The following is a 24,772-nucleotide window of genomic DNA, read 5'->3' on the forward strand; positions in this document are numbered from 1 at the left end:
TGAGTATTGATTACATCTCAGAATCTCTGAGAAATGGTCAAGGAGCTTTTTATTAAAGCCCATACACCGTATTATTCATCCTACTTTTATGATATATTATGTATGAACTTTTAAAAATTCATGGGCTCGGCATTTTTTTTTTTCAGATGGGGTTAGCTTTGTGCTTATTTGGCAAAACGTTAGCCAGTGTGGCTTTCATGTTTCATTGTCAAAGAGAAAAGTAGCTTAAAAAACAAAAGTCACATAAAGATAGAGGGAAACAAGGAGGACAAGAACAAAACATTGAACCTGTGTGTGCCTTTGATCTTGAAGTATGGTAGTGTCAACAAAAATGTAATCTCCTTTGTAATGAAAAGGCATTGTTTCAAAGGTTCACAAAAATGCTAACGACCCTTTGCATTATACGTAATTAAGCCTTCGGGTTAGGTTTTCCTAATATGGACTTTGTGTCTTTAATAGTCTGATTCTTTCAGTGTTCAGTGACTTCTAGCAAAAATTATGTATTTAAATTGTAATACTAGATTCAAGACTTCTTACTCTAATTTCATTAAAGGTAATGACTTAAGAGTCATGATTACAAAAAATTAAAATGTCACCATGTTAGTTAATGGACCCATATGCAAGTTAAATATAATTAATGCATTGTAAACATACTATTCAAAGTACTTTCTCAGATAATTTAGAGAATAGAGGCAAATTGCAGGCAAAAATTCCATGCTCTCTTTAGTGATCTGAATGCAATCTAGAAACTGGGTAGATATCCTACTTCAGAATCTGTAATAGCATGGTATTTTTTGCATTTTTTCTCATCTCTTAAACAATAAATATGATTACAGTAATATACTATTCTTTTGCTTTGCTTGGATATCTCAGTTTTTTCCCATTACTAAAACTGGAGGACCCAATGCCTTTCTCCTCTCTTTAGGTGCCAAGGAAACTAAGTGAGGGGATGGAAAAGCTCTCAGGCTAGCTGAAGATGACAGCGAGGGAAGGCATTACTTGTCAGAATGCTGTGATCTCCTCTTTTCTCCTACAGGAGATTCTTATAGGAAAGGATTTCACAGTCATCCTTCCCTTAAACACGATGATGAGTGGGAGATAGCCTAGTATAAAGGGCAGAAATTCGACATGACATGTTTTCCCAACGCCACGGCTGAAAGGGAAGAAAATAGCCAGAGCAGGCAGATGCTGCCGTTGGCCTCTATACAGTCAATCTTACAGGGAGTGACACCGTCATAGCTGAGGACGCTGATGAGAGAGGGTCTCCCATGGGAACCACGATGTCAGAAATAAAGAGTAATTTGTCTCAACAAAGCAGGAAAGTCTGTTTCAGAGCCAAAAACACAGGCGTCAGCCCGCCTGTGATGCTGAAAGATGTATTCTTCCCAGAGCCAGTGGATTTAAAGGCTATTCCTCCTGCCTCCATTGGACTTCCTAGGAGAACATCTACCAATAACTCCCAGAGGTGAAACGTGCTCTTGCTACCTCTAAATTATTTTCCCATTCATAGGTTTTGCCTGCGACAGAGAATAATAATTTGCCCTGTAGTTACGTTTGTCAAAAACAGAACATTATTATGTCAGCTGAGAAATGAACGGCTGTATTGATGAACTCCTCAGCAGGAAAAATTCTACTGTCTCCCATTTAAGTGAAAAAAAGGTTCAACCCTAGTAGTAAATGGGAGGACATGCAGGAATAAATGGAAGAAATTAGCAGAAGTTGAAAAAACATGTTAGTGCGTGAGAAGTGCCTACAAACTGAGCATTTTATCCAGAGATTTTAATGAAGAAGCTGTGTCTATTGCATATGCAGTTTTGATAATTGTTTTGTGTATTCTGTAACTTCAGATGTCTTGTGTCTTCCTGTACATAAAGGTAAAATTTACTTTTAAGCAAAATTAATTTGGGCTATATCTACATGCAAAAAATCAAGAAATATTGCTTGAGCTTGCACAATTATATTCTGCCTTAATGAAATCCAAAGCAAAGTTTTGTGAAGCAGAGTCATGTCACTCTGTCTGGTGTTCCTGGTAATTAAAGAGATGTCTGATTCTGTAGGGAAACTGGAGAATAGCATAACAGAATGGTGCAGGCACTTAATGTTAAAGAAGCTCTAACACTGTTAGGCACAAGAGTATTAGTTTGAAAAGAAATTAAAGGCATCCTAGATACTCCTACAGAGGTTTAATATTTTACCTGAAGTGCTATCTGCTCTTCATTACTCTCTTCCTCAAAGCTGGCACTTAGTCACAGTCAGCTGAAATTGCATTTGGAGAGGGGCGATAACTACACGAGTACTAAAGGCAGCCATAAAGTGTCAATAAATTGCATAAGCAAGAGGCTTCAGCTGTCTGCGAGCGACACTAAGATGGATTGTCCTACGTCAGAGAGTTTCTTAGACAAAGCTTTGAACTAGATAGGAAACCGAAATTAGACTGTAATGGAGAGATTCATTCTCAGTGGACATTCTGGTTGGGATACTAAATTAATTTACCTTGTCCAGGCTGTACAGCCTCATCTGTTACGTTGTAGGGCTATAATGCAGTTGTCAAGATGTACTTGTATTCTTATAACTTTGTTTTCTGTATCTTACTGGAGCACGCTGCTTATGTACAAAGCATAGTTCAAATAGACTCAGAATGATCTTTAGTGAAAGAAGAGCAGAATACTGGTTCGAGAATAAAGAAGAAAACATGTAGGATTGTGGATTTTTCTGCCGACAAATGCAAATGTTAGAGATTTTTAATTTCATTCTCTGTATTAAATTCACCAGATGCTAATGGCGTAACAGGAAGGTGCAAGTAGCTTACTTGCTTTTTCTTTGTCCTTCTTAATGAAGCAGAATTTAAATGATCTTTTTCCACCCATAAGATTTTTCTATTTCTTCTCATATTTTAGGAATGCCAGCAGAATGTGAAATCCAGTATACCTGTCTTGAAATGCCAGAGTCAATTAAATATGACAGGTCCTAGCCGCCTGTATCCCCGGAGCAGCTGCAGTAGCAGTGAACTCTCCCTCTCAAGTGCTTGCAGTGAATATTCCAGTGGTTCCTCCTACACTTGGAATGATGGAAAGACATGCAGCAAAAGGGTAAATCAAATTAATTTTTGACATTTATTAGCCTAAATTCATCTGAAACAAGATTAATTTAAAAGCTGCCTATTTCAGAAATTTTTTTCACTTTCTTCTCTCTTTTATATTTACAACAGTTGTCACTAAACTCAGTAAGGGTTCTCTCTCCAATGACTCCCTCCCTCTCACTTTCCCCCTTTTAATTTTTTTTTAACAATTCCTTTATCAGTGCAATTTGCTCACAGTTTCCTCATTTTTTCTGACATTTATTCTGTCTCTCACAATCCAAATTGTTCTTTTTCTTTATCTTAATCCTTCCATTCATATTGTTCTTCCTACAGGTTTTAAATGCACTGTAGCTTTCACACCACTATGAAATCCTTTATTAAAAAAGAACATTGCTATTAATAGCAATGGATGAAATGTAATGCCCTATGCAACTCCTGAATGTCTTTACTAAAATGATAACACTTTTTATTAAAAGCACTTATGAGTAATAAGTGAGTTTTGTTTTGTTTTAGCAGTCATCTGTGAGCTGGGATAAAAGAATAAGCATTGGTTCTTCGCTCCCAAGCAACCTCTCAAGTCCTGCAGATGATCTACCTCCGACTCGTATAAAGGAAAACCATATCTTAGAAGGGCTGAAGAAATTACAGAAGCAAAAAATATTACTTGAATCACCTTCAGTAATATCAAAATGGGGTTACAAAGATTGCATGAACTCTAATGAAGGAATATATTCCCCTGGAGTTAAATGTGGCAGCCATAATGAACAGACTGACTGTAAGCCAATGGAAATGGGAAGTATGTGCATTGAACATAGCAAAACTTTCTCTTATGATTCAGACTCTCATGATGATGCAGATGATGACTCTTCATCCTTGCTGTTGCTGCAGGAAGTACCAAGCAAAGACTGCAGGACCTATTGTAACAAATTGACTCACAGCATTTCTGACAGTCTCTTTGACTGGGATCCTAGTAGAAAACATTTGCCAGAAAGAGGTTCATATTTTAATTCAAAGGAAAGACCTGAAAAATTGACTAGTTTTGTCAGTGGATTCCAGGCAGAAGGAAAATCGTGCACCAGAGCAGAGCTGCCTGAGATACAGTTAAATCAAAGCCCTGCTAATATAGGCTGGAAGGATCTTCATTTTCAGCTTTCAGATACTGATGACAATGAAGTGCTGGATGAATTGCATATAGAAAGCAGTGATGAGAAAAGTCCATCAGATTTATTAGCAACTCCTTTTACTGGGAAGTATGCAAAGACCTCTGACATGCTCAAGGTTACGGAGGATTCTCGGTTTGTATCTACTGACAAAGAGGAAAAACAGATATCTGCTCACTCAGACATTAGGCCAAAGAGATGTAATTTCATTAAACAACAAAAGGTTATTAAAAAGACCTCTTCTGAAGAGTGCATTACTGTAATATTTGATGCTGAGGATGGTGAGCCTATTGAATTCAGCTCACATCAAACTGGAGTTGTCACTGTAACGAGAAATGAAATTTCAATCAACCAGCCACAAACTAGGTCCAGTGCAGAATATACTGAACTTATACCTCAGGGAGTAACTGATTTGCAGACAGCAACCAACACTAGAAACTACACTGCTTTAGAAACACCTGAAGATGAAACTGAGAAAAAGACTCTTGAAGATAATACAGGGAATAAAAATACAGTTGTCCCCATGACCTGCAGTGAATCTTCACGCTGTGGAAGAGTGATGCTGCAAAATACTCCACGACAAAAACTAGTGAAGCCAGTGTATGATGTATCATACAAGGCCAATTCAAGCTCCGCTGTGCACGCAGGAATCAATCAAAAGCCAAACTTGACTAAAATACCCAGCAGAGGTAAATTTTCTCCACAAAAAGCTGCAATGACAGAGAGTGAGGAGACACCTGTAGCTCAATCAATGGGCCCTGTAACCCTTGAAAAATCACCTGCTCTGCCAACTGTAAAGCTTTCAAGGTTCAAAAAGGCACAAAGTCCACCTTGTAGTTTTGACCCAAAAGTCGACTTCCAGGTTCCAAAGCCCCCTGCCCACCCCCTGCCCGGCTTGAAACGTCCAGGCAGAGGCGACGGGTCAAAGTATCCAAAGAGTCAGAGTCCAGCATCACCACTGTTGCCTCAGCACCTTATAGAGCCCAGTGACTATGGAGAACCTCCAACCAGAGACTTTCATTGTGATTTTGCAACTGTAGAAGCCCGATCACCGTCCCCACCCCTTCCTCCAGACAGATCAACATCCCTGTTGATTCGGCCTAATTATGCACGTTCACCACCTGTAACGGTAAAGTTAGGAGGAGCCGGTCCCAGTGAAACAGCAAAAAATATACTGAAATCATCACCATTAAAAGGAACTCTGAACTCTGGCTTTCATAATCAATCTAGTCATGAAATGCAAGCAAAAAAGGTATCTTCTGGGGCCAAAATTGAATTATCTTACCTTCAAGAAAATGCAGAAGCAATTATGCAAAATAAATGCATATCTCAGCAACCCCATAGTGCACGGCAAGGACTTTCCAAAGTTTCTACAAAGCAAGTCTGTCCAAAAAACCCTAATCAGCTGGGTCTCCACAGGAATCGTGAATTTTCCAACACAGATTTTCAAACAGCCAGGTCCTTTTCCCTAGGTTGTCCATCATTGGAAACAACTCCTTCACAAGACGTGTATTCCAGCAAAAAAGATATTTCCAGTGACAGTGGGGTGGATCAGCCACAAAAGATGCCAGACATTCTCCCTGCAACTCCTCAATGTCATACAACAAGCACAAGTGAGCCTTTACTATCTCAGGTAAACAATTCCCCGTTGTCAACACTGTTTCGTGGTACTGACACTGCACATGCTACCCAAAACTCTAATGAGAAAGGAACGAAAACCCGTCTCCCTGTAGGACTGAAATTATTTGTCAAATCTCCCCAGCTTCTCCGAAAGAGCTCTACCGTACCAGGGAAGCAGGAAAAAGACAGTATAAATGCAGCTTCCAAAAGTAATGTGGGTTCAAGTAAGTACAAGCAAAATGAATCTATAAACGTAACCCCCAGAGGTGCAAGGGATGCTGAATTAAAAGACTCTACGTCTGATACCAAAGTGAAAAATCATTTTAGTGTGGGACTTAGTATGGATACAGCATCACCTCATTCGCATGAAAGCTGTAACTTGGTGGAAGACAGGGTAGATAGATTAGAAAATAAATTAGTTAAGAGATCTGTTTCTTCTAGCAACAAGTCGCACTTGAAGCCAGCCCTGGGCATGAATGGAGCAAAAGCTCGTAGTCAGAGTTTTAGCATTCATACAGGCGAAAAGCCATCTGCTCCTCTGACAGAAAGTCTTGGAAAAGTACGGACTCAGATTATTACAAACACTTCTGATAGAGGAAATTCTCTGACAAGGCAGAACTCAGCCATGGAAGGACTTCAAATCAAGGCCTTTCCTGGGTCGGCAGTGACACCAGAGGCTCCTTCATGTACTCCTAAAACCACGGAAAATTCTTATTCCAGACAAGGTTCTCTTGGAAATATGAGTAGTAGCAATAGCCAGCATGGCAGCCCAAGCAAACTGCCCTTCAGGTCATCTCCAAAACTAGACTTATTTCACAGCGCTTCAAAATGTGATGGAAACAAACCATTTTCTCAGAAAGATGCACGCAGTCTATCTGTCCAGAGTGAGAAAAGCGCTGAAGGTTTTAAACACGAAGCTCTAAGTAAAAAAAGTGTTCTGCCAACAGAACTGGAGTTAGAAGCGTCAGCTACTGTGTCTTCCAAACAAATTTCATCATTTCAAAGCTCAAATGGAATGAAGTGTCCTCATAAACTGGAAGCAACAAAGTCACGAAGAGAGCAAATGTCTTTACAGTTAGCAGAAGCCTCTGAGAAGTTTACCAATGTTTTGAGTTCACCGGCTCTACAACCTACAATAGAAGAGAAAGTCATGTTATGCATCCAAGAAAATGTGCAAAAGGGTCAGGGGCAAACCAAATCTCCCAGTGCGGAGACTAAACAAAAGACTGGGCCCTCGATAGCTAGCTGGTTTGGCTTTCGAAAGAGTAAGCTCCCAGCACTGAGTAGCAGGAAAACTGATGTTCCTAAAACAAAGGTAGAAAAAAAAGATGCAAAAGTTTCAGGATTTGGGATTAAGCAGGCAAAATTAGAGAGAAGAAAAGAAAAAAAGAAAACTGAGCAACACTGTGAAGTAGAAAATGAAATTAACAGAAAAACGGACAACGGTGACATTTTAGCTGACATCATGGAGAGCAAAATTATGAAACCTTCACGAGACACACCTGGTGAGATTGAGCGTGAACAAGTCAAAGGTTTCACTGCAGCTACGTACTCCCCAAAAGACAGTTTTATGAAAGAGCTTTTAAACAGGTAAAGCTCTGGAACACAATTTGGGATGTGGTGTTGTACACTGTAGCTTTACAGGTGCTCAGATGCTAAGTTTGAGGTATGTTCCTTTTAGAGTAAGCATGCATAGTAGGAATCAGTAGGTGTGCCATCAGGACTTTAATCTCCACAGGAAAAAAAAAGCATTAATAATGAGATGATAATTTTGTTCATGTCCCTCTGTTAACCAAACCAATAATCTTTGAAATTAAAGAATGGCAAGTTAAATCCAAGTTGATAGAAATTCAAAATACTCCAGAAATGAAGAATGGAGGCGGATGGTACGTAAAGACAGAGGACAATTAGGTACATGTTTTAATGTGTTCCATCTTCATGTGTTGTAACCAGCAAACATACCTTTGGTAACTAGTCAGAATTAATATAATTTCTAACTACCTTCAGTCACAGAAGAACTTAGCAATTGCTACGCTGTGTTTTCACGTTTGCCCCACAGCAGTCCCAAATATAAAATAAATCATTATATGTAAAAGACTAAATTGATGTATTACCTGAAATTGCAAGTGACAGATTTGATCAAGGCTAGTTAGAAACATTTATCACTCAAAGGTCTAGAGACAGAAAGATACAGAGAGGTTACTTTAAACATTAAAGGAATGGGAAAGTAGAGTGATTGAAGAAGGGCAATGTAATTTATCAGAGGAATCACTCTCTACCTGCAGAGTTGATAAGAAAGCAGCTCAGCAGACAGAAAGTGGATCAAATAATGTTTCCTACAGGAGTGTGTCGAAGGGCAGCTCCCAGGGCTCCTCTCTTCACGGCAACTCTATCAGCTCTCAAGGAAACCACAAGAAAAACAGCAACACAAAAGCTGATATGGAAATGCAGAATCACACCCTGGTAAGTGCTTTAGTACATGAAAACATTATTACCTTCTTTTTAACTTATGGATATGTTCCTTATTGCCAGTACAGACAAACAGGATAATAACTGTTTATATATGATAGAATGATTTTGTGTAGCTAGAGAATTGTGAATTAATACACAAGCTGGCAGCTTGACTGTAGGCCAGATTATACAACTAGTCACAAAGACCCTACTGCTTCTGATGGCAATTCGGTTCCAGTGGAGATACATGCACAACAATGCTGTAATCATACTGGAGTAGAGTGAAATAATAGGACAGGTTTCTTTTTTTTTCCATTTTTTCTCCTTTCCCTGAAAATTGCATGCCGGTGTTGAAGATTCCTCTGAACATTATAGAAATCGTTAAACTGACAAAGTGTACTGCTGGTGGGGAAAAAGCAAAGTATTTGACCAGGTTTGGGAATATTTGTCACTTACGAGGGAGTCTTTCAACAGCTGAAACGTACATTTGACTCATGTCTCTCTTTGTACCATGGAAAATCTCCCTGTTAATGCCCTGTAGTTAGCTCTATGCTTCAATAATGTACTAACTATACTTGATACTTTAATTTACCCAAGGAGTAGGAATGTTGCAATTTAGAAGAAAAATCCTTTTCTTTTCTGTTAGTTGCTAGATTCTGCTTCTTGAAAGGTTTTGTGAGTGGCTAATTTTTCTGCATTGAGAAGCGTGCACACGGAGTCTAGCATTGTAGCCTAAAGGCAGACTGAATGTGTGCCCTTCCTTTTCTAATAATTAACCTTAGCATTTAGTGAGCAATTTCTTGCCCAGCAAGGGGCTTTCCCATGATGTTTTAAAGTCAGGAGAACAGAGATGCTTTAACTTGATGAGCATTCTTTTCTAATTCCTGATAACTGTCTTGATCATATTATTATTATGGTTATTAACAATAGTCACAATTTTCACAAAATGGTCTGAAAACTTGTGCCAAATATAATACTGAAGTTGAGGCTATTACTTTTGTTATTCTGATAAAACTGAGTTATTGAAGTACAGCATATCCAACTATTTCATCTGAGAGAATTTGAAATACAAATTCTCTGGGATGTGTTTCAAGGGTAAAACAAATTTCAAAAAGCTTCACAATGGGAACTGGAAAACCACTTAGCTTAGTACTGACACTTAGGATGCTTAATGTTAAAGTATCTCACACATGGTTTCGACTTCAGGCAAATGTTTTTTAACTTTAATGCAGATTTCTTTCTTAAGAACATCTGCAAGGTCATTTTTTAAAACTTACGGGGAACATATGCAGAATGAATGTGTTGGAAAACTTTTTCCTCCTGACTCCTGTGGTATCATCTTTTCTTTGAAAATGTAGATGTCTTCTGCATTACAAAACCACAAATTATAAGCATATCTAAGGCTGTCCTTGTAGTGTCACTGAAAGGAAAGAGAGAGAATGAAAGTCTGGAAATGTGCAATATGCAGGAAATTCAATCCAACTGATCTAGAACTTTGATAGCAGAGCAGAGCCCCTTATCAGAGCCACTCAGTTTAACTGTGCCCCATTTAATATGGTCCTGACAGCTTAGGGTATATCTTCACTGTACAGAAGTACAAAAAAAACTCTACACATTGCTTCGACAATTTCTAACTTATTATTTTCTAATGCTGCAATAATTTGCTGTGCGTTTTGTCTGTCACTTTGTGAAGTCTTTCTAAATGCAGCAATGATAATCCCTTAGAACTTTAAGTGTATCTTCAAGAAGCACACTTTGTTTTATCAGGGAACTACAGAGATTGTCCTTAATATACATAAATAATGCAGAAATGCTAATTATACTATTTAGTTTTTAAGGACATTAGTCGTGGGGAAAAGGCATTACCTGTCCTATACCATACACTTTTGTTTGCTGGGAATCAGAGTACTTTTTGTATTGCTTTGAAGATTAAGTTACAGTAAATGCTTCATCTTTGTGCGTTTCACATTGTGGTTTTTGTGGCACTTTAATTCCTGAAAGAAATACCTAGTGCCGAAAGACTGAGGACATCTAGAGTAATGAGAGTAAAAAAGAGTTTACAGTTCTTAATGCTAATTTATGAGAGAAATATACCTTAAGATTCTACACTATGTGATATTTCATCTTGTCCTCCAAACTTCTACAAGAAAAACAACAGAAAGTCTTTAAATTCGAAGTTCATGCATCTATCACTATAATTTCCTGTTATTCTTTGGTGCCTGCTTACTTTGAAGCAAACTCCAAAGGACTGGGAGATAGCTCTGACAGAAAACAGTCACATGCGTTAGAATGGCCTGTTGTGCACTTTTTTGCTTGTAAAAAGACAAAATGAGTGTTTTTGGAGAAAACAGCATAAATCTATTGAACAGCCCTATACTAAGAAGATTTCTTTTCTTTTTTGAACAATGCAAAATGCATTCGGTCATACAGGTTCAGTGCAGAAGCTGCTGTATTTCAAAACTGCATATCATGTATATACTGCTTCTTTAAATCCTGGCCATAACATTTTTTAACATTAATTTTCTAGAAAGTTTTTTCCTTTAAAGCCTATTTAATTTTTGATGATTAAATATCTTCTCTTATGATGTGCCAGGTAAAGACTTGGGGCATTATTACACCATAACATATGCACCAATTACCTCTGATTTCTGTTCGTGCAAGGAACGTTATTGCTTGACTGCCACTGAATTTATGGAAAAAGCAATGTTCCACCAACGGTGGCCTTGTGCGTTCACCTTCAGAGGGATACGCTTCCCGTTAGCGTTCATCAAAAAAGCACTTTGCTCTAAAGGCCAGCCAACAGAAATATATAATCCTTTAGACCACACCAAGGATATTCCACATTCTCCAGTACTTTTTCATGTCCTTGGCTGGAGCTTAAGGTGAGATACAATCATTTTTGTGCTGCACTGCTTCCTTTCATCTTTGTGATTTTATTACAGCCCAGTGTAATTTAGAAAAGCCATGGGCTTTACACTGTGAGGTGGAAGTGTGGCACCAAAATCAAGACACCAGGAGTTCTGTATAGCACTGTCTGTGTGCAGTCTGTGTGGTTGGGGAATACCCAGAGATCTATCCTAATATTGTGAAATGTCACATCAGCAGCAAGCCACAGACCGCCGTGCGGTCTGCAAATGTGAGAAATTGTTCTACCCGTAATTCGATGCCAAATGTTCACATACTCTCCTTTTCATTTTCCATAGCCCAGTGAACGTCATTTCAGAAGAAAAAAGATTTAATCAGATCTCTGGGATTAAGAGATTGTAAATGCACTTTTATAAATATAGAGAGCAAGTCTTTCATGTCGTACTGAAGATAGTCACAAGAGGTCAATAGGGCTTCTTGTGTAAGCCAGACAAGCAGAATATATACCATGATCAAAGATATGTCATGCAAATGATGATAAATTCTACCGGTTTAGATTACAGAACGTATTTGATGTTCTTGTGAGTGCGCTGTAAGTGCTTTAAAACAGCAGAGAGTGATTAACAAATAATTTAAGATCTCTGTGATATTGGAAGTGATTTTTTTCTGCAGTGCTGGCTTTCCTCCTCTCATCACCCTGAAAATATCTTCATTCCTGTTTGATTTATGTAGCATGGCAGAAAAATATGTCCCTAGATCTGAATTACGGCCTCTGATGGCATGTAATGGAGCGGGTTTTCACTTTATGCTAGGAAGATGCTCAGATTATATGTACACTTTGGAAATAGGAGTGCAGAAGAACAGAGCAAAAATATGCCTTCATCTGAAAAACGGACTGTCTAGGGGATCTGAATAACGTGGGCTTGAATAACACATACAGGCTCTTAATGTGCACCGCATTCTTAAACAAAGTTTTTCTGTCTGTTTAGCTAATAAATGCTTTTAAACAGAGGTAGAAACAAAAAACACTGAAGTTCGGTGTTTGCAAACTGAACTAGAGAGCTACCATGTCACATATTAAGTTCACATTTTTTTTTAGCATAGAGTCTGAAACACAGTATCTCTAGAGAGAAACAAGTAAGAGGTCAAGAGATCTGAGAATAGTTCTCTTTTCTTTTAATACCAAAAAAAAAAGACATTTCATTTTGAGGAATTGCATCTTCCAAGGGTGTTTTTTGACTGCTGCTGTGATTTTAAGTGAAGTTAAAGTTGTAATCCTCAGATGCTGTTCATAGAATGAGACAGGCTATATACCTCTGCTCTTAGCTGTACCTTTGCTCTGGTTTAGTTCTGAAAAGATATTCTGTAGTTAATCCTGAAGCAACATAAACAGAGTCACAGATGTTCTTCACTTTTGTTGTTGTACCATGTACAGGCTAACGTAGTCACAGAAAACCTGCAAGAAGAAGAGGAGGACACCATGACAAGGACTACATGTCAGAGTCATGTGATAGGTACAAAATTATATTTTACACTGGATTTTATTGCTGAGTTCTTTAAAAAAATGTATAATTCTCATTACTTTATTTGTCTGCCCACCTAATGTCAGGTTTAGCATGCATTTAGCTCTGTTCCTGGACAGCCAGATTTCACCAGTTGTGTAAAAGATAAGTACATACTATTCCCAATTGTGGGTCAATGCAATGCTTGACAGAAGGGCTTCGGAATCTGTCTGCCAAAGATCATTTCAGCATCCAAATCTAGTGGATCACATGTAGTGGCTTAACTTGAGGGTTGTTGTGCATGATGTTTTCAATGGGAAAAATACTGATATCCTGTTATTTTGTTATCTGGCCTTGAACTAGTAAAATTCAGAATAAAATTCTGAATAGCAGAATAGTTACTGTGATAAGCTAAATCAGAAGGAGTAGCAAACAGCTGTCTGTTCAGAAAAAAATTAAAGCTGTTATTGAATATAAAGTTGCCTTTGCTCTATGTATTTCAGGATGGTAGCACAATCCACTCTGCTTATTGGTTGGCACATACTAGTTTTTAACATCAGTACATGTTAAATTATCTAGTAGGCAATGGAAGACAAAAGATAAGCCTGTTTGGGATCTGTATTAGAGCAGTATGTCACCAATATAAGGAACTGACTCTGAATGAAGAAGATTCTCCTTTAGCAAGTTCCCTTTGCAGGCAGAGACTGCAGCAATAGTTAAAATCTGATTCAATGTTTTCAGGACACTGTAAGTGATTTTGCCAGCCAGAAGCTCTTTCATTTCTCTAATACCATCAACCTAGCAAGTAATGCTGAACGGAGGTATCATGTCGAAGCACATTTCTCTTTGGGGTAGTAGGAAAATATTTGCGCGCTTTATTGACTTGTACATCCTTTTCAGTCCCAAATTCAGCCAAATAAACTCTGGCTGTTGGCTGTCTTACTTGCAGAAAAGATCCCTAAACTCATCCTTCTCTAAGAACCCAGCCATAACTTGGCTCCATTACAGCAGCTAAATGACCAGAACTTTGAACAAAGCAGTGTAAGTCTCTGAGGGGATCCTGCGACTGGGTAGGCACTCACCCTGAAAAGTGAAATTCATGCTCCTCACTCTGTGAATGAAGGACTTGCCTTCTGTTACTAGAAATTGCCCAGAAGAGAATAACTCACTCAAGATTGTTCAGAATTATTTTTCCTCAGACTGAAATAATTATTCTGCCTCCGCCCTAAACTCAGAAAACTTTTACTTTGAATTGATGTGAAATGTTTTGGTTTAATTTTTTAATCCAGATACTGAACAAGAAAAAACAGCTATTTGCCGAGCCTTTTCTGAAAAACTCCAGTGCTTCCTTGGTGTTCATCAGTGTAATTGGCGGTTGTGGCTGAGAGCTAATTGCTGTATATTTTGATACATTACTTTGTTATTGAGTTACGTTACTTTGTTATTGGGTCCTGTAATATGTCATGCAGGTGGGTTTTGAGGACATTAATATTTTACTTCTCCCACAGGTACCAAACCTGAGTCTCTGGTAGGACATAGTTCTTATGGAGCAGGTTGGTTGGCATTCCCCAAAGTCAGACTTCGGTTGTGTCTTGGGTTCGTGAGGCCCTCAGTTATCTGGGAGAGTTCCTCACTGGGTCCAGCCCTCTTATGCACCAAAGTCCTTTTTCTTCACCTTTTTCAGAGCATGTAGTGCTGCAGAGATGCCAGGCAGCACTGCCCTTGGGAAATGCCTATAGCTCGTACAAAGACCTTTCCATCATCTGAATTATACCAATTATAAAAGCATCTTCTTTTCCCTAGACAATGCCATCTCTTAAATGCTCAACACAGGATGCCAGCTATCCCTGTTCTGCCTTGTCAAATAGCTTAGAATAACTCAAGGAGTTTGCTCTGAGGATCTAGTTAATGTCAGGAAACTCTTTGATGATGGGAGACATTATGTGCAGTAGATAGTCGAAGCAAATTTGTTAACGTTAGCACAGTGAGTCCTAATGCAGAATGTGCCAGCCATTACTTAATTCAGCAGGACAAGCCCTAGCCTGGGAAATGACAAGCATGGATCTAAGTGCACTTCCTGAATACTCCTAAATCAGTATCATGCTCTGTTTTATTCCACTCTCATCAGGCTGTGTTTTATCTTCCATTGGTATTGTTGCTGCTGTATGTCCGCGTTGCTCTTTGTGGATATCAAGCTTTCCTGGGTCTCATTCAGATTCTTTTATGAAATTCCTTTATAGGGATTCTTGCATTTTTCCTATCTTTCATAGAAAGATACTGTTTTTTTCTCAAGACTCTGTGCAAGTTTAGGAAACATTCATTTGGGACATTTCCCACATCAGCTTGCAATTTTTCATAGAATCATAGAATCATAGAATGGTTCGGGTTGGAAGGGACCTTTAAAGGCCATCCAGTCCAACCCCCCTGCAAGGAGCAGGGACATCCCCAACCAGATCAGGTTGCTCAGAGCCTCATCCAGCCTGGCCTTGAATGTTTCCAGGGATGGGGCTTCCACCACCTCTCTGGGCAACCTGTTCCAGTGTTCTATAACTCGCATCATAAAAAATGTTTTCCTAATATCCAATCTAAATCTACCCCCCTCTATTTTAAAACCATTACTCCTTGTCCTATCGCAAAGGACAAAGCCATACACAATGAAGACCTTGTGAAGACTACAAAGACCTTGCTGGTATGGAAAATTACCTGAGATGTGAGTGCGCCAAATTCAGCTTTCTTTGTTATGAACTCCTAAGCTTCTGGTTGTCAGAAGGAGAAGGGAATAATGCAGGAAGGATGGCTCTGTGAATGCTGTGCCTTGCTGCCATCAAGCACTTGATGTGAGCTAGGTCCTTAGTCTGATCAAAGAGGGTCGTTCATCTGCTGGTGGAGGCTTTTGGTCTGTTGTTGTCATGGAACAGTTTCACAGTGTTGGGGGTTCTTCCAGAACAAGAACATCTTTGAAATCTTGAAAATTTCAATGGGCTGTAAATTCATTTCTTACTGCTTTCTTCACCATCATAAACAGTTGTTTTAAGAAAACAAAAGTTCACTGTGGTTTTGTAGGTGTACTTTAATGACTTTATTCTACTGCTTTTGAGCTAAACTGTTAACAAAATAGAGCTGAATGTATAGAAGATGTAGAAAGGCTATAATTAAGCAGGGAGGATTTTCTTTACATAATAGCGTTGCTGTAGTTGTCGCTAAAATACCTAAATTGACATCAGTTCTGCCCAGTTAGCTGATAAACAAGATACATATAACTGAACAGTCTTCAAGGCTGGTATCATGTAAAACAATGCTGGTTCATCACTTTCTAATAATGAGGTACTTCTGGGTGTTTTAAACAAAAAAAAAAGTGTAAAATGGCATTTCCTAGGTTTTTAATTTATTGTCGGTTGTTGATCTAAACAAATTTAAGTATTTTGCTGACTCTTTGGATTTGCTAAGTTGAAAGAGTACAAGAATGCACTCTAATATAAAATTTATTTGTTTTCTAGTATACCTCTTAGGAACACATTATAATTTCCATATGAAGCAGTTGTTTATATTGTGCTATATTGCACTTAAACATATATTTAAAACATTTCAAAAATTCTTAAAACTGAAATATATTATACCCTGGATGCTTTTGCTGCAGTGTTGTGAGGATGCCAAAAGTGGCCCTGGCAGCACAGATGCTACCTTTGCTCCCACTTCCCACAGAGAGGAGACCTAAGAATCCATGAGTATCACTGTCAGGTCCAGTCATCTTCAGAGCTCCTTCCTCAAGCCCATTGCAATAAAGTAGTTGGATTTTGAGAGAGTGATGAAGTGGGAAGTGCTGAAGTACCTAATAAGAGGAAGGACGTGATAAGAAGGTTGACTTTCCCTTTGTGTCACACGAGAGAGTCCCCAGCAGAGTCAGCAGAGTCTCCAAATATTCCTATAAATAAAATTATTTTATTAAATGCAAAGACAATGTTTCAAGCTCCTGTCAGTATTGCTCCCATGTAAACATAAAAAAAAAAAAGCCTTCATTTTACAAGGAGAAAGAATTCTATTTCCCCCAAGGGAGAAGTTTCAGTGTTTGTCTTGAATTTCCCCGTTGTCACAATGGCCAAAAAAATATAAGACGCTTACAAATGACACCTTTATGTAGAGAAGTTAATAATTGGACATCTTGAGAAGAAGAAAACATTTGTGAGAAAGTTTAATGTTTCGTATTTGAAGTACTCTTTCAAATTAGCAACCGCTCCTGGAAAAATGTGATTGTATTAATTAGAATGTATTAAGAGTTTTCACTGATAAAGAGCTTCAAGGGAAAAGCCAAAAATCCATGGCACAAGTAAATAAATGCTAATTACTGAAGAATTCATTCTTGCAAACAACTTCATATGAGAATACTGTGGTATAAAGTAGCAGTCATACCAAAGGCAGTTTCCTTGATTGCAATATTGATCCCTTATAGCTAAAATACAGGCACCTTGAAGGAGCAAAAGCAGTTTGGGCTATACAGGTCCCTGCACAAACTAAAAGGTTCCTGACCTTGTTTTCTTTTTAGGAATATATATATCTGTAATGAAGAGAAAATTCAAAATTAATCCTGTCATTCTTCAGTGTTGATACCAGCCTACGCTGAAGCTGAAGGTGGAAATACTGAGTGTGCCATTTTTTCAGACATCAAAATCTTGGTGATTTTCCAAACCTGGTGTTTGAAAGCTGCATGATAATAATTTCGATAGGTCCAATTTCCTTTTGTCTTTGTCACCCCAAAAGGATGACAAATTCACTAGAGAAACGAGTCAACCTTGAATATGCTTTTTGGTAATGATATACTCAAGCTTCGCAGAAAACACAATCTCTCTATATACTCACTAGGCTGAATAGGCTGATGAGAGGTTTCTGAGAAGGTATCAAGTCTATTCTTAAATTTATACTGAAGTTTCAATACAAAGAAAGAGGAGATTTCATCACAGATATTTCTATGTGTTTAAGTTTCTGTTTATTCACCATAGTGGATTTCCAGTGGTCATTATATCCTTAGCAATTTCTAAATGAATCAAACAAGGACTTCTGGTCTAAAGCACTGAAGTTCAGGGAGTACATGAAAGCATGGACAGTTCATCTAAAGGAATTATTTTATTGAACTGGAAAGTTTTTGCTTTCAAATATTATCTTTAATATGTCACTGATTGAACTAAAAGGCCAGATTTGTTCTTTAATAAAAGCCTGTTGAGCTTTGACATCAGGGACATTACTGCAGGTGAGTTTTGTCCTCAGAATGACGTCATTGGTAAAAATTAGGAAAAAAAAAAAAAAAAAAAAACGCCACAAAAAACTGAATAGACCTGCAGTTCGCTTCAGCATTGTGGGTACTCTAGAGAGCAAATACTCGATAATGCAAGAGTTGGTAGTAGCAATCCAAAATACATCTGGGTGTTGTTGGTACTATCTGCTCCACTGGAAGCACAAGATAGTACATATTGAAGTTGTAGGGGGGGGTGTATTCCCTGAGGCAGACTGGGGTTAGAATCCAGAGTAGAAAAATTCAGAGTTCTTGGAAAGAAATTATCTAACTGTGGCATTGACCCCTATTGTTTGTTTAGAGTATTTCAGGTGAAATTCAGAGCTAGGTGAAGATTATGAAGATAAATGTAGTCAGAATTTTTGAAGCTTTGAAGAAAGACTTGGGTCTAATTTTTGTCAAATTTTCGTTAGAGGTCCAGGTCAGTTGCTCAAAATTGATTCAACCATCATTAAATGGGAACGTTGTAGATATTGGCATTTCTATAATGCAGAGAAAATGCCTGCGTATCCTTAAAAGGGTCTAGCTAGATAGAGGGTTGGGCTTCCCCACTGTCAAAGCAACATTAAAAGTGCATTGTAGACTTTGCTGCTTTGTGCTGGAACGAAAACACACACTGAGGTCAGGGGATTCTTCTGTAGCTCTGCTGTAGTTCCATTAAAGTTCTTGATAATTGTCTGTCTTATAGAGGCTTTATCATCATTTTTTCTGCTTTCCACAAACAACCTTGCAGAAGGGTTTTGCAGTTTAATTTGAAGGCAATCTGGTCAGAAAAAGGAAGGTCTGTCTTTTAAGCAATTTTTTGGAGATTTGTCTTCTTTAGAGAACATTTGGTTTAAATCCTTAGATGCCTGATGTTCCAGAAAGGAAGTGTTGGTATTTTGTATGTTGCGTTGTATTTTAAAGTCCATCCCTGAAAGCTTTATATGCAGCAAAGAAAAGTGATCAAATTACATTTTCGGTAGAAACCAGGAATGTCCTTCACAGCAAGTTCTATAGATAAGTTGCAAGCAGCTTGGTAGCAATTTTACAGATATACTGATGCCAAATGGAGGGCATACATGTTGTAGATGTAAGTGTGTTTGACTTAAAATGAACCATCAGCATTATAATTATTAATACTGAGGTGTCAAAATACTAAAGATTATAGCCTTATCTGTGTATTCTGATATTGTTTTATTCACCACCCAGTAGCCATACGATGAAACTATATATATGATAATAAAAAAACCACACTTTATGAACAGACTTTTATATGAGGAGAAGGACCTGCATTCTTTCTAGTACTCGAGGTAAATTTGTTTGTCTCTGACTCCTCTTTTCTTTCTGCTTCTTCCATATGGTTTTCCCACAGATAGACCTGTTTGCTGACAAGGTATTATTTTCTCACCTTTCCCCTCATGTTTGTTCACCTGCATCATTTAAAACTGGTGGTCACTCTGCTGCTTGTGTGATGCCCCAGTATTGCTCATTATCTGACTACTCACAGATCTAGACCACGATACAGAGCCTGCCTTTTTGGTTCCGTATCAATACCCTTTCTAAGTGACAGATCCTTGCTCCACTTGTCATCTGCCTTTTTTCTCTTAGTTTCTTTCTGAAATCTAGATCTGATGAATACTGGAACTGAAAAAGTATGTTTCAAATTTTATTTCTGAATGTGCTATTTAATATGCATACTCACAGTGCTTAATTATAAGTTATCCAATTGCCTATTCCAAAGCTTGATTAAAACAATAGCAGTTCATCTGCTTGTTTAATAAGCTTCCAGTAGGAGAAGAAAAAAATACTGGACAACCACGTCAGCCAAACAAAAGACTTTGTTTCATCCACCATTATGTAAACTACTAAAATGTTGGTTGTTTTTACTGGAGTGCTAAGTAAACAACTCTTGAATTCATGTTTTCTCATTCTCAGGGAATGGAAATAGATGTGAAGGAAACAAGCCTGATTAATGTGGTAAATGCATTAAGTCTGACATGCATCATCCTAAAACATGTCCATTAAGCCTGACATATTTGAGCAAACACATTTACATTAAAGAACCCTCAAAACCTGGAGACAGATTAGGTGAGGTCTGTAATGAATTACTGAGATAAATGTAACAGAATAAGTGACAGAGGAAAGATGGTGAACAAATTGATCTGCATTACAGCCTATGCATTCAGTAAAGAGAGGTGATCCACATCACTGTGGAGAGACAAAAGGACAATCCAGAAGTTGCTTAAATGTCAGGCAAATCCTTGGATGCCTCTAATGCATTTAATGAAGAACAACATTCAACTGATAAAATGTCTTTTGACCACAAAAGAAATCCTCTCTTGTCATGAAGTCTCAATGCCTGAGAAAACAACTTATCACTGTCAGTGTTAATTCCTTTCATCAGGCTATTGATAGAAGTTGAGAAGAACCATTTAGCAATCATCTTATCACTGATAGAGCAGTTGAATCATTCCTTTACACATGATCAGATAAAGGAAAAATGTTTGTTTTATCTTCCCCATCACCACCCACCAAAGCTGTGGAATACCTAGAAGTCTCTACATGTGAGGTTGCTGTTTGTAAAAGCCATCAAACAAAACCAGTTAGCACCAAAACAGTTTCCAGTCTGGGTCTGTTCCTATTTTGAATCTGTGTGCTCAAAAATGTTATGTTTTGATACAAGTTGTGGTATGGTATTAGACTTTTCATGAATACACTGTAGATGAGCGGTGGTATGGGTATACATGCATTGATTTGTACGTTGGTAACAAAGCCGTTTTCCAAAGCCCGGTGTGCATATGGAAGCTGAGAGGTAGGTGTTAAATCTGCGGGTGCTGACTGTATTGCATTAGTAAGCGTGCTTCCTGGGCTGGAGCTTTGAAACGGGACTTCAGTGTAGCAGGCAACTTAACAACATGCTAACCAGCCTGGGTGTTAATCCAAAGGACTAGGTTCCCAATTGCTAAAACAATGATGAATTAATAAATACTAAAATAAGCTGCTTGCCTCTAGCAACATCAGGGTCCAAACTCGTTCCTAAAAAACCCCAAACAAAACAAAAAAGCCTGAGAAGCTAGTGCCGTAAGGGGCCTGGAAGGTATAGGAGAGACCCTCACAACCTCCTCATCTATCATGATCTCACTGACCTCAGAATACTTCAGACAGGAGACATGTGAAAGTGCACAAACAGAACTGAGCTCGGCTGGGTAAAAAGCAACATTTTTACTTTCACTCACCTTAATATCTCTGGCAGTTCCTCAAGGCTTATGCCATTTCATGCCTCCATCTGATAACCCCAAGCATTTACATTTTAATGCAATTATCAAGCACCCTTCTTCCCCTTTTGTACTTCAAAATCTTCATTTTCTGATCCTTCAACACCATTGAAATAACCTGTGTCTGTGGTTTACTTACTTTTCTGAACAAGGGTAGCTAAAATGAGGCATCACTGATGGGAGATCTTGTTTAATAACAAGGCCTTGCAAGTAGGCCTTGCAAGAACAACTGACAGTTTGTTTGTAGAGACATACCCCTAGAAGGACATAGGATGGAAGTCCTCCTGCTCAGGGACTTTGTCAGTTGAATTTTGAATATCTTCAAGGACCATGTTCTACATCTGTCTGTGACCGATGTGCCATTTCTTTGCAAGGCTTTACACAACATTTAGCAATCCTGTGTTCTTATGCTGCAATATTTGTGTTACTGAAGATTTGATGTGGTCATGCTGTGGAGTGGCCTTCCAGGGCGATGTGGAGCAGCATTCTGTATTTACCATCCCAGGACTTGCACATCAGGAACAACTCACACTGGCACGTAAAGCTGATTAAATATCCTCTCCTTCCACTGAGTTGCTCTGCGTCTTTTCAATGGAATTTTATTGCCGCATGTGTTTTTCATACAGGTGACAAGGTGAACAAGCTACTTTGCAGAATGGAGAAAGCTATGAGAGGAGCAACACTATGTGGGTTTGGGCCATGAGAAGTGGGATGAATAGTGTCTGCTGTACTATGTTCTTGATTCTTGTTAAGCATTTGGGTATTTCTGCAGGGATTAATTTTGAAACGATGGTCTGAAGGAGCCTGTGATAATAGAGTGAAACTTTCTTTGTGTTTTTCTAGTTGTTACTTACATTCCTTGAAGATGATGGAGGACCTTGCCAATGTGAATAATAAGAAACTAACATCCGTTAGTGTCGTCTAATTTATGTCAACTTACCTTCTTCACAGTCTGGCAAAGACAAATAATTTATTCGTACTTTAAAGATAGTACCCATAGCACTTGTCTAATTGCCAATTCTGCAGCACTGCTGCAGCCTGCTGTCTAGCTTGTTTTCCTTCAGTGGAGAGAATTAATATTTTGGATCCGCACTTTCATATTAGCCACAATGATTTGCTGTTAATTTCCTTCTTTGTTGTTATATTTATTCACCCAGAAATACCAATTTTATCACTAGAATGAGAAGAAGCATGGCTTTTTATACCTTATAGATAGGATACAGTCTAATTATTATTCAAGATACTGAGAATCTGCTGTCTCATTCAGGCTTAAAATGTCAATTAAACAGGATGGCCAGGTTCTTCAACTCTGAAGTTAATGCTGCTGTATTGATTTGCACTACTTTACAGTCTGGCCCAATCTATATTAATTTTTATCACTCAAATCAGGACTGTGCCTGATTATCATACTTCCTACAGGATAGTACATGCCAGTATTCTCTATAACAATATAAGTCCTTTTATTTGAAACTTTTCTGCTTTACATGTTTTCTGCTTCTGGCTAGGACCATCTGTAGATGTGTGTATGGAGTTTCAGTCATGCATTTCCTGTTAACTCTGATTCATATACCTGAAGTACAACTGAGCAAACTGAAAAGCATTTTGAATGAATATGTGTGGAAACGTTTATTTCGGCTATACTCGCATGGACTTTTTGCTCCTTTTCTACAATGACGTCTAGCAGAATTCTTATATAAAAAAAATACATTTTCACTTGAGTTATCAATTATATTTAACCTGTATCGGCATATGCCTTACCAAATTCTCACTTTGAGGACAGGGTGCCTATTCCTAGTTTTGTTATTGCCATTTTAAATTGAGTTTGAGGAGCTTTGATTCGTATTTTCAGAGACCTGAATTGTTGAAATTTGATGATGCAATTAGGCATCATAGCATAGCATAGAAAAATAGGCTCTTAAAAAAATATCTCTATAATAGAGAAATAATGCTTTTACAATTAGTGCATTGTTTTTAATACTAGGTGAACTTGAGAATTTCTCAGAGTTTGGACAATCATAGAATCATAGAAGGGTTTGGGTTGGAAGGGACCTTTAAAGGCCATCCAGTCCAACCCCCCTGCAAGGAGCAGGGACATCTCCAACCAGATCAGGTTGCTCAGAGCCCCATCCAACCTGGCCTTGAATGCTTCCAGGGATGGGGCATCCACCCCTCTCTGGGCAACCTGTTCCACACCTTCATTGTAAAAAATATTTTTCTTATATCAAGTCTAGACCTGTTTTTCCTTCTATTTTAAAACTCTTACTCTCGTCCTATCACAACAGGCCATGCTCAAGTGTTTCTCCCCATCTTCCCTGTAGGCCCCCTTTAGGTACTGGAAGGCTGCTGTAAGGTCTCCCTGGAGCCTTCTCTTCTCCAGGCTGAACAGCCCCAGCTCTCTCAGCCTGTCCTCACAGGAGAGGTGCTCCAGCCCTCTGATAATCTTCGTGGCCTCCTCTGGACTTGCTCCAACTGGTCCACATCCTTCTTATGTTGGGGGCTCCAGAACTGGACACAGTACTGCAGGTGAGGTCTCATGGGAGCAGAGTAGAGGGGCAGAATCCCCTCCCTCAACCTGCTAGTCACGGTTCTTTTGATGCAGCCCAGGATGTGGTTGGCTTTCTGGGCTGCAAGCGCACATTGCCAGCTCATGTTGAACTTCTTGTCCACCAGCACTCCCAAGTCCTTCTCCTCAGGGCTGCTCTCGATCCATTCTCTGCCCAGCCTGTATTTGTGCTTGGGATTGCCCTGATGCACATGCAGGACCTTGCACTTGGCCTGGTTGAACTTCATGAGGTTGGCATGGGCCCACTTCTCCAGCCTGTCAAGGTCCCTCTGGATGGCATCCCTCCCCTCCAGCATGTCGACAGCACCACGCAACTTGGTGTCTTTGGCAGACTTGCTGAGGGTGCAGTCTACCCCGCTGTCCATGTCACTGGCAAAGATGTTAAACGGACCCCTGAGGAGTACCACTCATCACCAGTCTCCACCTGGACATCGAGCTATTGATCACAACTCTTTAAGTGTGGCCATCCAGCCAATTGCTTATCCACCGAGTGGTCCGTCTGTCAAATCCACGTCTCTCCAGTTTAGAGAGAAGGATGTCGTGCGGGACAGTGTCAAAAGCTTTGCACAAGTCCAGGTAGATGATGTCCATTGCTCGTCCCTTGTCCACCAATGCTGTCACCCCGTCATAGAAGGCCACCAAATTGGTCAGGCACGATTTGCCCTTAGTGAAGCCATGCTGGCTGTCCCCAGCCACCTCCTTATATTCCATGTGCCTTAGTGTGGTTTCCAGGAGAGTCTGCTCCATGACCTTGCCAGGCACAGAGGTGACACTGACCGGCCTGTAGTTCCCTGGGTCTTCCTCATTTCCTTTTTTAAAAATGGGGGTTGTGTTACCCCTTTTCCAGTCTGTGGGTATCTCACCAGATTGTCACAATTTCTCAAATATGATGGACAGCAGCTTGGCAACTTCATCCACCAGTTCCTCTGTGAGGAAAAGAAAAAGAAATCAACAAATGCATTTATAGTGAATAATTCCCCTCCTTTCTATC

At 39.0% G+C, this 24,772-nt stretch overlaps 1 protein-coding gene across 1 annotated transcript in view; it reads left to right on the plus strand.

The window, feature by feature from the left end:
* The window catches only part of NCKAP5 (NCK associated protein 5), a 398,473-nt gene that overhangs the window by 330,678 nt on the left and 43,023 nt on the right, over positions 1-24,772 (plus strand). The window contains exons 12-15 of the mRNA XM_086751339.1: positions 2,898-3,089; positions 3,596-7,449; positions 8,145-8,322; positions 12,611-12,689. Of these exons, the coding sequence (XP_086607465.1) occupies positions 2,898-3,089; positions 3,596-7,449; positions 8,145-8,322; positions 12,611-12,689 (4,303 nt within the window). The remainder of the gene's footprint in view (positions 1-2,897; positions 3,090-3,595; positions 7,450-8,144; positions 8,323-12,610; positions 12,690-24,772) is intronic.

Source organism: Chlamydotis macqueenii, chromosome 6 (assembly GCF_036417535.1).
Source record: "Chlamydotis macqueenii isolate bChlMac1 chromosome 6, bChlMac1.mat, whole genome shotgun sequence".
Classification (NCBI taxonomy): Eukaryota; Metazoa; Chordata; class Aves; order Otidiformes; family Otididae; genus Chlamydotis; species Chlamydotis macqueenii.